Source organism: Apiospora hydei (assembly GCF_038363865.1).
Source record: "Apiospora hydei strain CBS 114990 chromosome Unknown utg000006l_segment0_segment0, whole genome shotgun sequence".
NCBI lineage: Eukaryota > Fungi > Ascomycota > Sordariomycetes > Amphisphaeriales > Apiosporaceae > Apiospora > Apiospora hydei.
This window is the reverse complement of record NW_027117365.1, coordinates 506,133-525,845: the sequence shown is the minus strand read 5'-3', so window position 1 is coordinate 525,845 and position 19,713 is coordinate 506,133. Positions and strand designations below refer to the sequence as shown.

Genomic DNA, 19,713 nt, shown 5'->3' with positions numbered 1-19,713 from the left:
TGCGGTGATAATCTAGAAATACAAACTCGTTTTATTCAGACAACTCGGCGCCATCCATGCAATCATCGTAATGTGCGCGGACTCTTGCGCTCCTTCGAATTCCCTTGTGACGTTCAAATCCATCTCTGTCCATTGGTCTTGTCTTGTGCTGTAGTCCCTTCTTCGTCTTTTCCTCTTCTCCTCTAGCTGATGAAGCAGAGGCAGCCGAGTCCCAGGTAGAAGACGAATAAGGGGTAAACTGCGATGCCGACACGGTTCTTGACGACGCCGCTGCCGCCGAGGATACTGACGCCGGCGGCTAGCGACCACGCGATCAGCACGATGTAGACGGGTATGCGGGCCACGACGGGGATCGAGAGGGCGGAGAGCAGGGCGGCGATGACGAGCGGGAAGAGGGTGTAGCCGATGATGCAGACACTTTGCGCGAAGGATCTAGATTGGTAAAACGGCGGAATTAGTAACAATCCAGGGCTGCTGTGTTTTGCTCTCATCGAAACGCATAGGGACGTAGGGGTGCTGCTCACATGTTACCGCCCAGCAGCTTGATCTGCAACGTGACGACGGCCTCACCAATCCAAACCATGGCAAAGACACCGCTGAAGACGACGTCCTTCTGATCATCCTTGGCGCGGAAGCTCAGCAGCAGACTGAGCAGCAGACAGAAGATGAGCGGCCCCCACATATCCCAATCGCGAAGGCCGGGACTCATGTTGCTCTGGTTAAGCAGCGCCTCGGGATCCATGACCCTCCCCGCGAGCCCCGCGAGCTCCTCGCGGGCGCCCGAGAGGCCGGCCCCTCTCAAATTGGCGTAGACGCTGCGGAACCCGCCGCCTTCGGAGCCGCCGGTCTGGTAGTCGAACATGGTGCCGCCGAAGAGGTACTTGGGGTACAGGACCTCGCGCATCTTGGACCAGACGGCCAGCAGGTCGCGCCGCAGCGTCTCCCAGACCGTCTCGTCGATGGTGTTGACGGGCGCGCTGCGGTCCTCGCCGCCGATCCGCGACGTCCAGCTCTGCTCGTTCAGCGGGCGGCCGCCCGCCGACGAGGACGAGGTGCCGATGTTGCCGGTCAGGGGCTGGCGGGACTCGTTCCGGGCCAGAGGGTCGTCGAAGTCGTTGAGGTCGGCTGTAGCAAGAAGAAGGGAAGCGAATTAGCTATTGATTCATTCCATGCTTCTGCAGGGGAAAGTTGTAGGGCGCAATTTACCATCATCGGGGTCGATTAGATCGTCCTCGATCTCGGGGTTCTGGTATTGGTGATTCGACGTTGAAGCCATCGTGGGCGGTTTCGCAGGACGTGTGCTGTCTTTGGGGGGTTGTAGAATCAGGTGTCCAATGGGCGCAGAGTGCTGTTGGCCCTGATTGTATGAGAGGGGTCAGTTCACACTACAGAGCGTGAAGAGTTCCGAAAATGAATTTTCCCAGCAAACCAATGTCGCTTGGAATGATTGATTGAATGCAGATGTTGAGAATCGTACTTGGCCTCGATACTTGTCACGTTGCCTCGTTTGGAGGTTGACGCAGCTAGCCAGGATCGGCATGGTCCAAGCTCCTTTAGTTGTGATGCGACAGCTCCGTTCAGGTACCTGCAAAAGGTACGTACCCTGCACCCCGAAGAACATTCATGTTCAATGTTGAACTCCGCAGTGCTACATCACTAATTTGCATGGGCTACATACCTACTGCAATTCTGGTTTGCCCATGTGCCATGGGCTGAATATGCAGTCAATACACAAGATATGTTCTGGCGCTTTTGGTTTATACATGCGAACTTTTTTCTTTTAATAAACACTAGGGTATCTAGACGCCCTCCAACACCAATTGCCATATGTGCCAGTAGAAGACCAGTAGAAGATCGTCTTTGGGGATCAAAGAGGCAATGTCCGTAATCGTCGGCTTGAATAAACCGACGAACAACATCCCCAATGTAGCCTATTGACTATCCAAGATCTTCTTCTCGCGCGCTTTTCCCCTTTTGAAGTTACATCTCATCTGTGCAAAGAGTGCTGCTGCCCTGTGTCCAAAGCAACCCCGAATTCCATATCCATCCTTCTTTTCTATATTCCTATCGTAACAATCATTAATAAGTAATTTAGCTGGCTTTTTGCAAAGTCGCAACAGGTTGTACAACAAATTCAAATCACTGCGGCCATCTATAAGAGTACGCCGGGGGCGGACCATCCCCCGAACTCGTCGGCTTTGTCGTCGGCATGTCGCGGTGTTGTGGGAGGTGGTGGTGCTGCGGCGGCGGCGGCGGCTGTTGCTGCTGCGCATATCGCGCAGCCGCGTCGGCCCATGGCTCCTGGGACTGAGGAGCATATGACATGGGCCCAGATGACGACCATGAAGGAGCCGGCTCATGTGTATATGACGCATAGCCCACGGTCTGGGTGTAAGCTTGACCGACCCCCGTAGGCCTGCGATATCCCATTGCTTACTCGGCTGAAGTGGGTCGACAATGACGAAGCTGCCGCACCATGAGGATAGCCATCCATGCGCGCCCAACGAACCGCGGCTTGGTTTTCCGGTCCGTTGTACTGCGACTTTGGCGCGTTGGGATCCCAGATCGGGATACCATCAGGTGGTTGCGCCTCGCCCTGCGGCACGCCCCGACTATGCGCAGCGAGGGTGCCGTTGATGCCCACTAACGCCCAAGCAAATACAGCCACGTCGCGGATGGAGCTCATCAGATCATTCGTAGGAGGGCCGCCAACCTGTTTGACGTGCTCCTGTACAGGCATGTATTGTGGCAACAGCGGCGGCCTGAACTGGTAAATCTGTTCCGGAGGGTACTGCGGGTTGATCGGGCGGGCGCCCCAAGGCGCCGCGAAGAAGCCGTTTTGGTACTCTAACGGTAGTAGAGGGGGTGAAGTGCAGGCATCATTGGCCGGGCTTTGCGAAGAATCACGACGAGACCGTCCGAGGTACAAGAGACCACCGCCTCTAACTCGAAGGTGGGGATCGGTTCGTTCCGGCGTCGTCGGTTGGCGTTTCGAGGGGGCGCTTGCGGTGCTTGCTGGTTCCCAGGTCCACGGTGGCCGTCGGCCGCGGCAGAACCTGGTGTCGGGACAGTCATGTGAGTCTGACGACCCTGGGACTCGGCCATCGACGAAGATCCGGCAGTCGACGAAGCTGACGGGTGTGAATGGATGGATTGGAGGATTTCCGCTTTCGATGGCTCCGGGCTCAGAGGCTCCTCCTTGATATGGGGTTCTGCTTGAGGTGTCTGGTCAACCTCCATCGGACTTTGACTTGCCCCGAGTTGCGCACCACCATCCGAATCGCTACTGTCTTCCGAGTCCGACGCCTCGTCGTCAAAGTCTTCCTCCCTGCGTGGGTCTCGGTACCAAAACCGAAGATAGGCGATCGAGTCGTTCGCTTTGGCGCTCTCTAAACAGTTGATCGCATCTGCCCAGCAATTTTGATCGATGCATTCGTAGAAGCTCTTGCCCTTGATTTCATCAGGGCTCACCCCGAGGATGGAGGACACGGCATTAGTAGCAAACATGACTGTGAGAGTCTGTGTGAATCGATTCAGGATCAAGGCGGCCCGCGGCTCTCGCTCCATCGGCGGCATCTTGAATTTGGGCGACAGGTGTTCCAGCATATGATAACGCGGGTCCCTTGGCGAGCTCGAGAATAGGCGGCGGACCTGTGGCGCCTCAATTGCCCGCCCTAAGATAGGTTAGAAAGCGCTATACATATCAGCAGGTGGAGTACGTTCGACTTACGTTCACTCTTCTCTCCTCTCCTGTAGATACTCGTACAGGCCACGAGGACATCGTGGACGACAGTGAAGCAGCATTCGCAGCTAACCCATTGGCCATCCCGGTTCTGGACACGGAGGTAGTGAAGAACCGCTGCCTTATCTAGTAGCACTCCTCGGCTGTGTACCGAGCGCGCAAAGGGCACCTCATCGGGGTGAAAGTAGTCGAACGAGGATTTGCCAAGAATCTCTTGAGGTTGGTATCCTAGAATGTCTGCAATGGAGTCTGATGCGAATAAAACATTGGCATCTCGAGAGAGGTCTATTTGTTTGGGCGATCCAGGTCATTAGCTTAGGGTTCTGAGATTGCGCACACCATCCAAGGCGCAGTTCATAGAGGGTCAACAATCCGACTGGCTGTACTGACTGTGAATGGTCATAAACGTGTGCTCCATCGAGGCTGCTCGCTGGGCGATTTTCTCTTCACCGGGTAACGGTTGTTGGCGATATTGTTCTACTTGTTGTACACCACTTCAACAAAGTTCGCAACAGTCCCTTCGACGCAGGGCGGCTTCTCGGAGAGCGTCGATACTTCAGTCTGAGGTTCGGTTTTGGAGTTCCGGGAGCTTCCTCTAGTAAGGACCCTGAACTGACGGCCTTGGGGACCAGAAGCACATCAGTCCCAGCTTGGATATGGATAGTCCGGCAGGACCAAGAGGGAAGCTTTGAGCGTGCGAGCCAACGAGATTTGTCTCTGGATAGCCGAGTACTGTGTTACATAGATCCCGCTGTCGTTGCCGGGTGGAGAAAGGCGTCTCACGAGGTTTCCACGGGCCAGACTGTGTGGTATCTGGTGGTGGCCGTGGGAAATTTGGATGTGCGGCAGTCTGCAGGGTGCACTTGGGGGTTCGACTATGGAGTTTTCCGTGAACGTTACACAGATAACCAGCGAGTCGTTTTCGTGGGTATCACAGCACCAATGGGCTGCTCGGCTCGTTGCAGAACGCGGTGAAGGAGGCGGGAGGTACCAAATACGGGCGGTAATCCGTCGAATCTGAGGAGCTTGAAGAAAGCGGACTGGCAAGACGAGAAATCAAGGCGTCGTGGGCTGGACTAGTAAGTGCAGGTACCTGTGGAGCCCTGACACTGGCACGGCGGACGTATATGAGTACAAGTGAGCTTGAAAGAGGTTATTCGAGCAACAGGAAACCAGCGTGAGTAGGAACGACCGGTTGAAGAGATGTTGTGTAGTTGGTGATCTGTGGAACAAAAAGTCGTTTGAGTCCAGCAAGTACCGAAATCAGTCAGCTAGAGCAGACAAGCAATAGTGGGACAGGGCGAGACGGAAGACGGTATGTATTGAGTAATCCGAACTCAATGTGGAGGACTTGTGTCGTTTTTGAAAAGCAGCTCCAGGAAGATGCCTGTAGTCGAAGCCGGGTGGGCGAGAATCGTCGTTTGGTGGGAGGAGTGCAAAGAAGAAGTGCAACTGGACATGAACTGAAGGTACAGAGATAGCAGCCGGGACAGGCGATATAAGAAAGCGAGGTCCAGCTGAAACGAGGAGCCGTCTTTTCCCTCTCGAACCGGTCTACAATCGGCTTTGCAAGCTTATTTGCCAAAAGGATACTGCAGAGCCGGCCATGGATTGTAAAGTAGGCCAGGTATGGATCTGGATGTCAGTGAAGGCTAGGTAGGTTAGGTACAGTAAGTATCGTGCGTGCGGCCCAGGAAGTTGAGTACAGTAGCTGTTCGTTACCCGCCTGCCAATGCCTGCCAATGGATGGAAGCATGGATGAGGATGGGTGGAAGGCCAGCCGGTACTGGTACTGGTACAGGGTGACAGGGTGACAGGGGACGGTAACAGAGCTCCAAGCCCTTGACGGAACCCATGGACGCTAGTCTAGGCTCACGCTGTCTAGGGTCTGGTACTGTAGGCCGACCCAGGCCTGCTGTAGGGTACTTACCCCAAGGAGCCGTTCCCACCCCAAATAGTCCCCTTCCCAGGGTCCCTCCACCTAGCCAACGTTACTTATTCCTGAACCCTGTGGCTTGTTCGAAGAGACGGGGGGTTGAGCGGGTTACCTAAAAGACTAGAGGCAGTCCCAGGAACAGTACGTACGTATGTACGCCCAATAACGGTACGGCGCGGTGATGTCAGCGGATGCAGACCTAGAGCTCGCCTCAGTCCAATGCATCCATCTATGTATCTACATACATGGCATCACCACATGCAAGAGAGGTGGAAGTGAAAGAGAGAAACCGGGGAGTTTGTAAGTAGCACCCATATTGAGAGAAGAGGCCGTTGTTTACCCAATCTGACATGGGAGGGAGGGCCGTATGTACAGTACCCTACCTGCCGTCCAGGAGCCAGTCTAGACACCGGTGTCTTGGTGTCACGGACTTCTTCGGCCCACCAGGCAATGTCGAAAGAGAGTCGAGACTCGAGACTCGATCCAGAAAAGTAGAGAGGGCCCCTATGTATCGGCATTGGAAGCGGAATCGGCAAAGTCGACAAGTCGACACACACAGTGCAGCAAATGCTGCTCGCGGCATAGACTGTTCCCATTATATCTATCGTACGTTGAAATCCACTTGCTTACATATTCTCCCCCTGGCATGGCATCTGTATGCAGATGCAAGCTGTCAGAGGAGCAGAGAGTGGGAAAAGGCGTTCTCCTGTTCCGCTATAGAGTTTACGGGCCCTGGAGACGGGTGGTGAAGAGGCCCGGGATTGCGTCGGCCGTGACATGAACTGGTGGTCCTTCCGAGGATTGGCAGTGCCAAAGTGGAAACAGCAGACGCAATGTCGATAGCATCCATACTGCTGCAACGTCAGTAACGGTAAATTTGCGTTGGGTACGGAGTAATATTTGTAAATAAGTGCTCGCGTGCTAGGAACTGGGATATTTTTTTTGGTTTCTTTTTGGAAGGGCCAGCGAAACCCCATTCTATTTTGGCGCACACGGATCGTCAGTAGGATGGACGATGATTACAAACTCCCATCTTGATTTGATAGTCCCTACGATACGACGAGGACAGGCAGCTATTCTCATCAGTGCTACACGCCGAGCGCGATTAATGGACTCGTTAAGCACCGGCCGAGCTCAAGTGGGCGGCTGGCTGGGTACCCTATCCGTGCCGTTTGCTGTGTTTACAAATTCGGACTCAAGTTGGACTTCTCACTGGAGACGTTCGGGTTGTTTTTCTCTCCCTTCAAAGGCTCTCAACTTGCGACGAACGGAGCGCATCCCGCACGATTTCATTTGTCCGATTCTTGCGCAGGTGGGATCATCATAATGCCGGGTCCCCATAGTGGTTCCAGTCGCAATGATATCAGCAAACGGACCTTTGGACTCTTTGGGCAGAGCTTGCGAATCAACCAGGGTTCGGCGGACCATTTTCCCTTTTGCGGCCCTGGGTCCCAGCACCACCCACCACCCTCCCCGAGCAGGGGTGGCACACAACATGGGAATTTCGAGTTCCCAAGCAAAAGGCCCATTCTGTGCAAATGGCGAACCAGGTTTTCGGGATCAACGTCTGGGATGAGTGTGAGGAAGTGTGGCATAAGGTTCCGCGAGTGCAGTGCACTCACAGTTCACTTGCCTACTGCTTCTGGGACAAGGTATCAAATGCGTAGGTATGTACTTGATGTAGCTCTCCAGCTTCCCGGCTGCAGTGCTTGGGTACCAATCCAAATCTATTGGGACAAATAAACAGAAGACGGGCGGGGGTGCTCTCCGGCCAATGTATTATCATCACGCGACATACTGTATTGGAATTGTATCAGGCAAAAGCCACAACATAACAAGATACAATTTCCTTTTCCTTTCGACCTTCAACTCTGACGACGGACAGCTACTAGTGTGGATGCCAAACTGCGCGGCCGTTTTATTTTTTGACAGCTAGGCCTGACTCGTGCGAGTGACGGCCAAAAGCCGAACCACCGAGATACATGCTGACATATGCGGACTCTACGAGCATTTCGTGACCAAACATCTCCTCAACTCCCGGGCTGTTACCCACCTCGCGTGTAGCATTGTACCATCAAATAGATGGGAGCACCGTACTAATACGTACAGAAACAAGCCTTGAATGTAGTATGTGTTAATTGCTTCAAATGTTCGACATAAGATGTTCCATTGCGATTGGAGCTCGCAATGACGAATTCAACGGGCTCTCTCCCTTCCATGAGTGGATATCGTTCTCACTCCCCAACCCATGCACCCTGCGTGCCTGACAGGCCTGCCTCTCGGTCCCGGACTCTCAAGCTCATCAACCTATTACATAACGAGGTCGACCTCGGATTTCACGATTTCGCAATCGTGACCATGACAAGTGCCTGTCTGATAGTGACGACTCGGCACAGGTTCGGGCCAGTATGGGCTCCATAGCGGGAATCCATTCGGGCTGAGCACAACTCGCAATTAAACAATATGATAACACTGTAACGGTTCCGTCCAGAATAATGTTACGGGCCGGTAATCAATCATTTCACTAGTCACGAAATCTTATTTTTGATGTCAGGTCGAAATTGTCGAATACAAAATTCAGGTTTCCTGATTCTGTACGGCATCGTCAGATGCTCGCCAACTGGCATGGGGAGGCTGGATCGCCCATGGCCAACCCTGAGAGAATGCCTGCCCGCGGCTTGATTGTGGTCATTTGCCATGTTTGGCAGGCCCAGCTTCCAGCGCTCAGCTCGGTGAAGTGGTTATTGTGATCGATATAACGGCGACGCTGGGTGTTTAGTATGAGTGAGAGCAGCGTTGCTAGCCCTGCAGGCAATTGGCACCGGCGTGCAGCTTGCAGCTGTCTCTAACCACTTCTTGCGGTGCCTTGTCAAGCTAGAAAGCATGGGTACTATTGGCTGTAGGTGCGCCGTGTGGCTGACGAGGGATGGGCAGTAGGATGGGGGGGGGAGGGGGCAGAATATCCTGCTCGCAAGTGGGCATGATATCCTGTCCATCGACCATCGATTGACAGGGGACGGGAAAATGCCGGCCATCGTGCCCCTCTGATTGGCCAAGGGATTCTGTCACTTTGCACGCTATCACTGTTTCGACCTGTGTACCGCTGCACAACATTGTTTCACTCGGCTGCGTACTGGCTGGCCATACAAAACCCATACTCTTATTCAACCTCAAGTTGGACGCCGGCATGATACGGCAATCCATCGTCCACGACGCATATGAATTGGAGCTGCGCAGAGTTCCCAGAAATCCTCATGAGTAGCACCGACCCTGGCGCCGGAGAAGCACAGTTGACGGTCCCCGGTGCCAGGGATTCGAAGAACGCCCAGGTTCCCAAGTCCTGCGCGGCGATCATTTCCAACTGTGCCTCTGACTACAGCGAACGGGCGTCGTGATCCTTCGCCGCTCGCTCACCTACGCAACTACGGTACTGGGGGGCCAGCCGTGTAACCCTCCCTCCTCCGTCGTCCCTGTTACACATCATGGGGATGCGGCCGCTGCGCATGTTCAGCTATGTACATACTTCACCGCGAACGCCCAAAAGAGCGGTTCTGTTACGAAATGTCGGTGGATGGTTCAAATTGCCCATACACGACCGACAAGGGTTCATTCTGGTCGACCATCCGCCCGCTGATTAATTATTTCTATTTCTCCCGCGAAGTCGATGCCTTATCTGGAACCCCTCCCCGCTGCCAATGCGCAATGCGTACGCATGCTAGCGAGGCTCGGCCCTAAAGTCAGGACAAGAGTTCCACGGCCTGGGAGGGCCAGGCAAGCACCAACCCATGTCCCATTATCAAACCCCTGTAGAGCGTTCCGGGGAAAAGATTAAGGTTCTTCGGTGACATTGCCGGGGCCCGGTGCGCGCACACATTTGCGTACAAGCCACAGCAGATGGACAGACAGCCTTGCCCAGTTCAGACGTGTGCGATAGATCAAGGTAGGTAGGTAGGTAATCGCTGACCATGTGCGTAGGTATGCCTGCGTAGGTATGGGTGTGAGGGTGTATGTTGCGTGCATCCCTCACCTCAGCAGCTTTCGAGAGCTCCGTGTCGCAAGGCATGTCCGCGTTTCCTATCGCGTAACACCGGGAAACGGTCAGTCCGGCTCTAGGCCGAAATGAGGATCCCGAACACGATGATACTGGCCCATGTTGGGATTTGGTTATACTTGGTGTGCGCAGCCTCGTCGTGCCTTAATCTCATACATTAAGCATACGATTTCGCGCACGTACCTGCGCCTTCTGCAAACACCAAGAATCAAGCCTGTCAAGCCACATCCTCGAAAGATGTGTAAATGGCCATCCGAGAGGACCGGGGTGCTTGCGCTTACAGGCACCCGGACCAGACTACCTACCAAGTACGCGCCATCCCTTCAAAGGCTGACATATGTAGGGAACACGGTCGTGCATGGTGCAATGTTCGCTACGTGTATCAAGAGACAGCTTGTTCATTTGCTTGGTAGGAGGCAAGCAGCATAGCTTTGAGCAACCCGGGCTATGCGAGTATGTAGAGTCGGACGGTGCCGTGCCATACACAAGTTTGGCTGGAGATTAACAAAGGCTGACGGTGCCCGACCAATTCCAGCAATACGAAGATTCCGGGCACGCTGCAACATGGCACGGAACCAAGCGAGAGCCTGGCCATTCCATTGACGCGCATATCGGAAATTATAGGCCTTGCTTGACCGTGGTGCTGTTTAAACTTATCACATATACGGTAAGTAAGATGCATGTAGGCAAGCAGGAGGTAGGTAGGGCTAGGTAGGAGCTTCAATGCGACGTAGGGGGATTATCGGCGTATCATTTGACCCAAAGAAGGGCGGTATCAGCTCCCCAAAATATGCACACGATGCACCAAGGCACCTACAAAGCAAGCCAAGGCTCGACAGCCGGTAATATATCACTTTCGTCTCCCCTCGGGAAATTCCGTTCAAGGGGGCGCTTCTGTAACCGACATGCAGATGTCAGGATATCTTCAAGTTCCCATCCATGGATGGCAGGTTTTTATTCGACGTACGTAGGATAGGGGAGCTGATGTGGCGCTTTACTAATGGAACCCGTCGGTACCAATTCTTGAATTCCAAGCTCCCTCGGCCCACCCCCACCTGGCCGCCAGCAGCTCAAGTTAGGCCTTGTCGTTGTTGTTCTCCAGGGCTGTCTGTCTGTTAGGTGCAGATACGCGGGTACTGTTCACGATACCAACACCAACACCAACACCAACAAAAGCGATCTTGATTCTATCTACATGTAGGTACCTATTTTGGCCCTAGACTCATTGGACCAGTACAGTCTTTTTAGTCACTGTCTACATGTACCCATGCGCACGCATTATTGCTTCTATAGTCATACTTCACGCACCAAAGGATCGACATCAGGATCATTGTTCTGGATTAACCTTAGCAGCTTAGCGAAAGGCACACTCACTCACTCACACACACCACCACCTCTGCAGCTCTGCTACATAGCTCTGTCTGCTTCACCCCCACTTTCCGATTTGATTGGAGCTGTTCAAACTGGCCCCTGCCAAAACTGGCACGGACAAGGCTGCAGGCTGCAGGCTGCAGGTCTAGGTGGTCGAGGTACCGCAGCCAAGGTCACTGTATCATCAACCAAATCAATCAATTGCAAGTCTCAACGTGTGGCGGTCTGGATATAGCGACCACCTGCTGCATCCATTCGGAACGCGCTTCCCGTACACACCACCCCAATACAGGCCTGCTTGTTATATCCCCACCCTGGAGGAGGACGACTCATGGCCGTTCAGGGATCAACGTTCGTTTCATGATATTGCAATTGCCCTACACGTACCCTTTGGCCAGCCAGCCCAGAACGCACACATCAACGTGCCCCTTCTGCCCCCAGAGCCAGTCAAGGACTGCGTGCGCACTAGTGCAGCGTGCTAATGCATCGCGGCCTGTCTCCGTGGACTTCCTGAATATTCCCCGACAAGTCTGGACTGGACCCTGGACGTTCGGCTTTCTGCTGGAGACCTTATTGGTCGACACACACTGGAGTTGGCTGTGTGCTGATGGAATATGCATAACGCGCCTCCAACATGCCTCCAGCAACTCAGTACAACGAATGGGATCTTCCCCGTCTGAAGATTTCCATCGGATTCGAGGTATGTCACGTCAGATTTGTATTATTATTTTCTGCCCGGAGATATCTGTACTGACGTAGATGGTGCCAGGATGAGCTTCAGAGTCGTGACAAAGATACTGGTTGGTCACCATCGTGGTCCTGGTTGTAGAGCCTGTGGGCGAGGAAGCAGTCACTTACCACCTGCTTGCAGAGTTTTTCGACGTAAAGTTCTATCCGTATCTAGACCCCAGCGAAGACCCGATCTTTGCTGCAGTCAGCAAGAAGCATGTGAGTTGAGCTGGCTGTACGACTACACCGTTGCGGTGTCTGCCGGTATCTGACTGATGGATCCGTAGATTGTGATATACCGACTTTCAAGTACGTCCGTACCACCGTACGAACTCATCCAGCTCTTCCGGGACGATGATGTGAGCCTCTACAATCCTGCATGATTCGCACGCGAAAGAAACTGACACCAGTCCCAAGGCAACTGCCGTGAACTGCAGCTGTACGTGGAGCAAAGACCGTGAGACTGGTATCCCCTATCTCTGCGTCGCCGGTTGGGACCGCAAAATCAAGGTCTATGATGTCGTGAACGGTACATTAGCAAAGGTATGGCCAAGCTCAAGAGGATCATCTCGAATATTGTAACTAACACTCATGCAGACATTTGTTGGGCATGGCGCAGTAAGTCTACTGAGGATGATGAGAATAAGCGTTGGCTGTTGCTCATGAAGTTTAGGAAATCAATGACCTCGCTACTTGCCCGACCAACCCGTATTTGATCGCTTCTGCGTCAGATGACACCACGGTGCGCATCTGGAGTCTTGACCCGGCCGACGAGAAGCAGCCATGTGTTTGCATACTTGGAGGTGAAGGCCACTCCTCTGGTCTACTAACAATTGTGAGTAGAAAACCCCTGATGGTGATGATCCCAGACAATCCCGCTAACTGGATGTAGGCTTTCCATAACTGCGGCAGATACGTGCTCTCTGCTGGCCACGATAACTGCGTGTGCCTGGTAAGTTGCAACATGCGCCGAACTATACGCCCCTTTTACTAACGTGAATACTCACTAGTGGACTCTGCCGGATCTGTCCACGAGAGACACTGGCCGCAATCCAGTACCGCCGATAGTTGTTCATTACCCTCACTTTTTCACATCCGAGGTTCACGGCGGCATCGTTGACTGGTGAGTGTCTCGAGCATTGTCTCTAGACCCAGCTAACATGATTGGCAGCGTCGCATTCTTCGGCGACCTTGTTCTATCCCGCGCATGTCACGAGGATGTAATCGTGATGTGGCGTATCGAAGGCTTCTCGTCACAGGACCCGCCGCCACTTGCTTCCAGTGCGCCTACTACTAGTGATACGGAGCGCCTGACTCGCTCTGCGTTTGCCCCGGCGACGGCATCCGAGAACCCACCCCAGTATACCCGGCTCGTACAGTTCCACACCCCCGGCAGCGGACACCAGTTCTACATGCGGTTCAAGCTGTTCCACGTCGTGGACAAGCACCCCGTCCTGGCCTTCGGCAACGCGCACTCCACCATCTTCTTCTGGGACTTCGCCCGCCTGACCGGGTACCACGCCTTCATGTCGGAGCTGGATGACCCCAACCGCGACCACCCGGTGCAGCGCCCGAGCTGGCTGATGCCGGTCCAGCACCGACAGAACAAGGGGGACGTTGTCAGCAAGCTTAAGGATGCCGAGGATAAGGACTCCGTGGCGTCGGGCCGCACCGGCAGCGACCTCGAGGGCGGCCAGAGCAGCCTCGGCAGCCACTACTCGGAGGAGACGCTGAAGAACTGGTCGTCCCGGTACGACATCAAGTCGGTCGAAACGCCCGTCGTGGCGCATTACTCGAGCGCCATCTCGGTGAAAGACTTTATTGGACGTCAAGTAGCTTGGAGCCCCGGCGGCGAATGGTGCATCGTCGTGGGCAGCAAGAACCTGGCGTTCGTCTTGCAGAGATGGCAGAAGACTCAGAAGGAGCTGCTGAAGGACGAAAAGAAACCATGAATGATGATATGGTGTTAATACATACACGCGTCCTGTATAGCTCTTAGAATATTTGTAGATAGACACATTAGACAGCACGAAAGAAGCCAAAAAGGTAAGAATTGGGCCCATGACGGTTATTGCAACCTGTATGCATCTGTCATTAATACATATCTTATTTCTGCTGTCTGTCCGTCTGTCATGAATCATCAGCTCAGGTCTTGTTATACCAGAAAGTAGGCAGTGTTCGGAGGTCCTCCTAGTCACCATCCTCCTCGTCTTCATCGCCCTCCTCGCCTTCGGCAAATCTCCGCACCCAATCCTCTACATCACCACCATCACGCTCCAGCATCTTCCGGAAGAAGCGCCTCGCCTTCTCTATCTCCGCATCCCTCAGCCGACTCTTCGCCCGCTCCTCCTCCGTCTCGGCGTGCTTGCCCAGTGATTTCGAACCTTTGCGTGGTTTGGAACCAGAACGCGACCCGCTGCCTTCTCTCCGCTTCCTCCGCATGTGCTCCTCCACCTTGGCCACCAGCGAGGCGCACAGGTGCAGGTCCGCCACGTACAGGCTCAGCATGCCGCGCAGCCGCAGCAGCTCGCCGTGGGTGCCGTAGGGGCGGTTCTCCATCTGCTGGTCCATGCGGGCGGCGACCTGCTCGGCCGCGGCGCGGGTGCTGGCGCGGACGTCGTCGCGAACGCGGTGGCGGCGGGCTTGTCTTGCGTCTTCGCGGCGGCGGAGGCGGCGAGACTCTTGATCTTCTTCGTCTTCGTCGTCATCGGAACGGTGGTAGCTTTCTTCGTTCTCCGAGGAGGACTCTCTTGCCTCTCCGTCGTCGTCGTCATCTTCGTCCTTGTCCTCTTTGACTTCGAGCTGGCGCATGGCCTTCTTGAACTCGGCGTCCAGGTTGTAGATCTCGATGCTGAAGAGGGTGGGCCAGAAGTCGAGGGCGCTGACCATGTGGGGGCGGTGCTGGTCGTAGGGGTACTGCTGGATCAGGGCCTGAAGGTATTCCTTGACGGTGTCGACGTTGGCGGCGGAGCCCCAGCGGTCGGGTAGCTGTAGCGGGGAGGTTCGGGGATCTCCTGAGCTTCCCACTTCTTCTTGATCCTCTACTGATGTTGCTTGTTTATCCTGTAGTTGCGAGACCGGGTCATCGTCGTCAGCGAGGGGCTGGCCAAGATTCCATTTGTCCTCCGGTTCTTTTCCCTTGTCGGAAACGGCAGCAGCATTGGCGGTGGTGTTACTAGTTTGCTTCTGCTGTGACTGCTCGCCTTCCCGCATCAAGATCTCAACGCCAATGTTCCACAAGCCATTGACCCGGATATCCACGTCCTTGGTACGAATGAGAAGGTTGAAAGCCCTCTTGGCGCGAGGTATGTCGCCATCATGCAGGCAGCGGTGCATAATAGCCGTGAGTGTGTTGAGATGGCGCATGCGCGCCGAGTAGTTCATCTGGAACCCATCCTCGTCCTCTTCTCCTCTCCCACCGAGATCCTTGCCGCCGCGACTGTCCGATGCATCAGTATCGACGTCGGCTTCGGAGCCGCTGGTCAGCGCCGACATCCTGCCGCTGCCTTTTTTCCTGTTGCCTCCCCGCTTTGCAGAGAACGCGTTCCTCGACGAGATGCCTTTGTGCGGAAACTTGGGGTAGACCTTGGACGGCGCCTCTTCCTCAGGATCGAGCCCGGCGACGGCGAATTGGCGCAAGGTGTCGGGCGAGTGCGAGAGCGGATTGATGGAGTTGGCCGGGAGACTGCTGAATGAAGATGCCTGGGTCCCAAAAGGAGTGGAAGTGAATTCTTCTGGCCCCCGGCTGCTTCCACCACCACCACCACCACCACCAGTACTTGCATTCAATCCATCCTCTCCTGCATCGTCTGCCCGTTTGCGCTTACTCCGGCGTGATTTATGGTCGCCTAAACGGTAGGCTGGCACGGGAAAAGCGAAGGGGCCTCCCATAGTGGTTGTGCTATTCGTGGCTGCCTTGTGAATAAACAAACACCTGCCCAGTTGTACAACGCAATGTTTATTCCACTTCTGATTACTTCATTCGCCCGCAATCAATTTATCCAAGCAAAGTCCAAAGGCACCAAGTTTGGCAGTCGTCCCTTATTTACAGGAGATAGATGTTCGTATATAAACTTGATTGTTGGGGAGTATGTAGAAAGAAGCTTCAGTTTAACACTGGCTCGTGAGGAAAGATCCTTTTACATCTGATGGGCGGGACGAGCCGCAGTCCGCATTAGCGCAATTGGTCGTCTTGTCCCCTGACAGCACCCGGGACTCAACTCCCTTATGCATTAAGGGCCAAAGTTACCAGTAATTTATAGAAGGGGGCAATTCAAGCTCCTCAGATGTTTGCAGTTGAAATCTGTTTTGGTTTGAACAGCCTTAACAATTCGCACATGCAAAAGCCCAGATGAAGTGGAGTCTGAAGCTTGAGCTACCACCTTCAAAGACCAGCCCAATAGCAACTATTTTCATGGCCGCTACCTCATGTGCCTCTTGATTATAGGCCAGGCAGCTTTATCCTATAAATGCACAAAGGTATTTAGGTTTTGGGTAGAACAACGATCTAAGTACTGCCTAGAAACTCCAGGAAAATCTCTTCACATGACAATCAGAATTCGTCGATTTTGGCCCCTTAGCTATTGCTCTGGTGAAGGGATGCAAATCACGCATGAGCATATAGTCACAAATTTGGCCAGAACACAACACTGGTCTTTGGTGGATGCTCTTTGTCCAGCCATCAAGGACTTTTTCGGCCGCCTCATCTAGCGAAGCCCTTCTCTATGTACAATGCCCCATCATACTGTACACCATCGTCTGGCCTGGATGCCCAGCTTGATGTTCCCAGCCGACCTCTCGAAACACATGTTTACGTTTCCTAGCGCTCAAAGTAGGTCCATTGGCCCTCGGTGGGCTTCTCCTCGAGGGGTTCCCATCTGCAATTGGTGTTAGTGCATGTATCCGTGTGCTGTAAGATAAGCAGCAACTTACACCTTGGCCTCCAGCATTGTGTCGACGAGCTTGAGCTCGGCGTGTGCCACCTCAATGACCTCCTCGATCAGGCCAGCGCCAATCTTCGTCTCGATCTCCTCGACCCTGTAGTAAAATTCCCGCATTAGTAATCCGTATTACATCATTGGCCGGCTCTCGTGAAAGCTTCGGTGATTTCGTAGTAGAACGTACTGGTCGGCGGTCAATTGGGGCTCGGCCTCCCCACTTGACCTTCTTGCCGGTATCCATAGGCTGGCGCTCGAAGATGAGCTCCTGGTCAGCGCGCTCGGCCTCGGAGCGGGGCCCCTCGAGCTCGGCGCCCTCGTCGATCTCGCCGTCCCACTCCTCGTGGCGGATATCCTTCTCTTGCGGGGCGTGGCGCATCATGTAGGTCTGGCCGCCGCGCTGGACGACCTGCATGCGGGCGCCGTCGCGGGCGGCGCGGTTCTCGATCTTGAAGCCGTCCGGGTGCTGCTCGAGGATCTTCTTGGCCCGCTCGGCCCACTCGGCGTGCCCGGGCGGCTCGGCGGCCTCGATGATGGACTTGCGGTGCTTGGTCAGGGCCTCGACCGACTGGCGGTACAGCGACGTCTCGGGCGCGGCCTGCAGCTTCTCCAGCGTCGTGTTGTAGAGGTACAGCAGCGTCGAGCGCGGCGACGTGGCCGTGTACAGGCCCGTCAGGCCCGTGGGGTTGCCCGCGTTCAGGTAGCGCGTGGCCGCCGGCTTGACGTCGGCCAGGAGTCGTAGTGTCCGCCGCATCTTGGATCGTGGGAGCTCAATGGGGGCGATTCAATTGAACTGGGAAGGGGATGATGTCGTCGAGGGTTTTGCTACCGGGCCGCGGAAATTCGTTGGAGGTAGCGTAGCTCCAATTGCAGCGGACGTCAGGACGAGCTCGGACCATCAGCCACCGCCCGCCGTCCATGGATTTATCTGTGGCTGAATTGTGGCTAGTGCAGAACCATCTGCTTCAACTTCAACCTCACCAACTATCCGACAATCAGCTTGTCAAGAAATCGTAATGGCTGGTCATAGCAATCTAGGTAACTTAAAGACTGCTTTCCCTTTGAGCGTTCCATCCAATTATAAGGTCTTTCAGGTGATCAAGTCGAATCGAGCTTGCATGGCCGCTCACAAGCCCTTCCAGTCGTCCAACACAAATGCTAATCATTGCCTCATGATGATTACAGGCAGTGTCCCTAACCAAATAGTTCTGATAAATTAACAGTTATTTGTAGAAATAATTTGCAATAGACTGAAAATAGGCTGTGATATACAGCCTGTTGGCCATGCCTACCTTGATTCGGATCCCTTGTGATGCGGGCATTGTCAACCAGATGGGAATCATAGATAAAATTTGACTCTCTCGGGAGCTTGGGTGCTATACGGTATAGTAAGTCCCTCTTGAAATTTACATGGGAGGAGGTACGCTTGTTGTAAGAGGTAGTTTGTTCCTGGCAGGCTGGTTTGGTATTGAATCAACGTTGGAAAGGGGCACAGACAACCAATGAACTGTCCATTACGCTGGCTCGGTATTAGGGTTATTTCTCCGGTCTATATTCCCGTTGTATACTTATCTGTATTTATTATATGGAAACTGATTTCAGCTTGGGGTAGAAAAGTTGGAGACTCGATAGACCAGCAAAACCTGTGGTCCCTTTCTCTGCAGCAGCACTCACTAGTATTCCGGGAAGTTGATGCCCGAATATATTCTCCAGAGGCCGGTTCAAGCAGATATCCCTATAATAGTTAATCGTTTCAAGGCTATAGTGAATCCCCTCCTGTAGTATCAGCTATGGTAACATAGGGGTATATGTTCAATAGTTAAGCGTTGCGGATTCATTTGTTTTGAGACCATTCAAAATGTATATCACGTCTCGGCTGGGGCATCTCCGTATGCTCCCTAAGCATCATCGAGCAGAAAAACTCATGTTCAAGGATACATAATCCGGTATTATAAGAGCACCACGAAACGATATGTGAATCTTGGAAAGAGTTTATTCGGATATCAAGGTGGCGATTACGCCCGGAAAGAACGGAGGCTGCCTACATAAATCACCGTTCCGAGCGACATAGTGGCTCAAATTTCATCACGCAGCTGACGCAACCACGCTACTCAGAAATATTAACACCCGGATTCTAGATTTTCTGTTTGCATGTGCTTCTCCCAAGATCGGGAAGACAAACAGAAATGAGAGCCTTCGCTCATCATTGCAAACGTTGCCCAGAACTCACGGTCAAGTCGGCTGGATGGTAAGCTTACTGGCGAAACAAACGACCACAGCAATATGCATGGCGTCGCAGTAGGCTATCAGCTCTGGATGTCTCAAGGAGGGAATTTTCGTACACGAATTCCAGTCTAGCCCGATTCTTGCTACGTAAAATGTAATTTTCTCGTATTCCGCTCCAACGCCCCCGCCAACACCACGCCAATGCGAATGGTTGAAAAGCCGGACAGAAAACATGTGCCTATTTTTGGAAGGAGGACTAGAACAGACTAGAAAAGACTTAACAGCGAGAGGCCTCTCTGATTTGCTTGCCGTTTCTTGTTTTAATGTAAGATCGGATGTTGTCATAAGACACTAGTGATGGCATAATGCGGCTGACACAGGGCTGAAGACCAACTCAACGAGGGCGAAAAAGGCGGGGAAGCCTGCTTTGCTTGATACACACCTCGTATGCAACTAACTCGCGGCTGTCAAAAGCCGAGGGCGGAGGGGAGGGAAGGCAGCTGACGACGGCCTCTCGGGGCGTTTTCGTATGTAGGTCGACGAATAGTGCTTACCGAGACTCGGAAGCCGGGCTGGGGTATGCCCCTTTTGTATTGGCTCCCGCACTCGCGGTGGCTTTTGCCTTTTCCCCATGGGCCAATGAACACAGTTAAGTGGTCTAATGGGAATACGTAGGGGCTTCTAAGCTGAGAATAGCACGCCAGCACACCAGCACACAGCC

The 19,713-nt window shown here is 53.7% G+C and overlaps 5 protein-coding genes across 5 annotated transcripts; 1 reads left to right on the top strand and 4 right to left on the bottom strand.

Moving 5' to 3' along the window:
• Positions 1-182: 182 nt before the first annotated feature.
• Positions 183-1,276, bottom strand: PG997_007342 (uncharacterized protein; the record flags this gene model as incomplete). Its single annotated transcript, XM_066811657.1, has 3 exons — positions 183-432; positions 525-1,125; positions 1,207-1,276. The coding sequence occupies 3 exons, from the start codon at positions 1,274-1,276 to the stop codon at positions 183-185; spliced, it is 921 nt and encodes a 306-aa protein (XP_066666999.1).
• Positions 1,277-2,152: 876 nt separating this feature from the next.
• PG997_007341 (uncharacterized protein) lies at positions 2,153-4,100 on the bottom strand (the record flags this gene model as incomplete). The annotated part of the gene is made up of 5 exons (XM_066811656.1): positions 2,153-2,301; positions 2,476-2,845; positions 2,908-3,674; positions 3,731-4,027; positions 4,082-4,100. 5 exons carry the CDS (start codon positions 4,098-4,100, stop codon positions 2,153-2,155), a joined length of 1,602 nt encoding a protein of 533 aa, XP_066666998.1.
• Positions 4,101-11,734: 7,634 nt separating this feature from the next.
• On the top strand, positions 11,735-13,781 carry PG997_007340 (Polycomb protein eed-B; the record flags this gene model as incomplete). Its single annotated transcript, XM_066811655.1, has 9 exons — positions 11,735-11,847; positions 11,895-12,048; positions 12,117-12,188; positions 12,247-12,372; positions 12,427-12,447; positions 12,503-12,664; positions 12,722-12,781; positions 12,840-12,952; positions 13,001-13,781. The coding sequence occupies 9 exons, from the start codon at positions 11,735-11,737 to the stop codon at positions 13,779-13,781; spliced, it is 1,602 nt and encodes a 533-aa protein (XP_066666997.1).
• Positions 13,782-14,019: 238 nt separating this feature from the next.
• PG997_007339 (uncharacterized protein) lies at positions 14,020-15,720 on the bottom strand (the record flags this gene model as incomplete). Its single annotated transcript, XM_066811654.1, has 1 exon — positions 14,020-15,720. The coding sequence occupies one exon, from the start codon at positions 15,718-15,720 to the stop codon at positions 14,020-14,022; it is 1,701 nt and encodes a 566-aa protein (XP_066666996.1).
• Positions 15,721-16,648: 928 nt separating this feature from the next.
• Positions 16,649-17,520, bottom strand: PG997_007338 (uncharacterized protein; the record flags this gene model as incomplete). The annotated part of the gene is made up of 3 exons (XM_066811653.1): positions 16,649-16,706; positions 16,762-16,859; positions 16,954-17,520. The coding sequence occupies 3 exons, from the start codon at positions 17,518-17,520 to the stop codon at positions 16,649-16,651; spliced, it is 723 nt and encodes a 240-aa protein (XP_066666995.1).
• Positions 17,521-19,713: the final 2,193 nt, after the last annotated feature.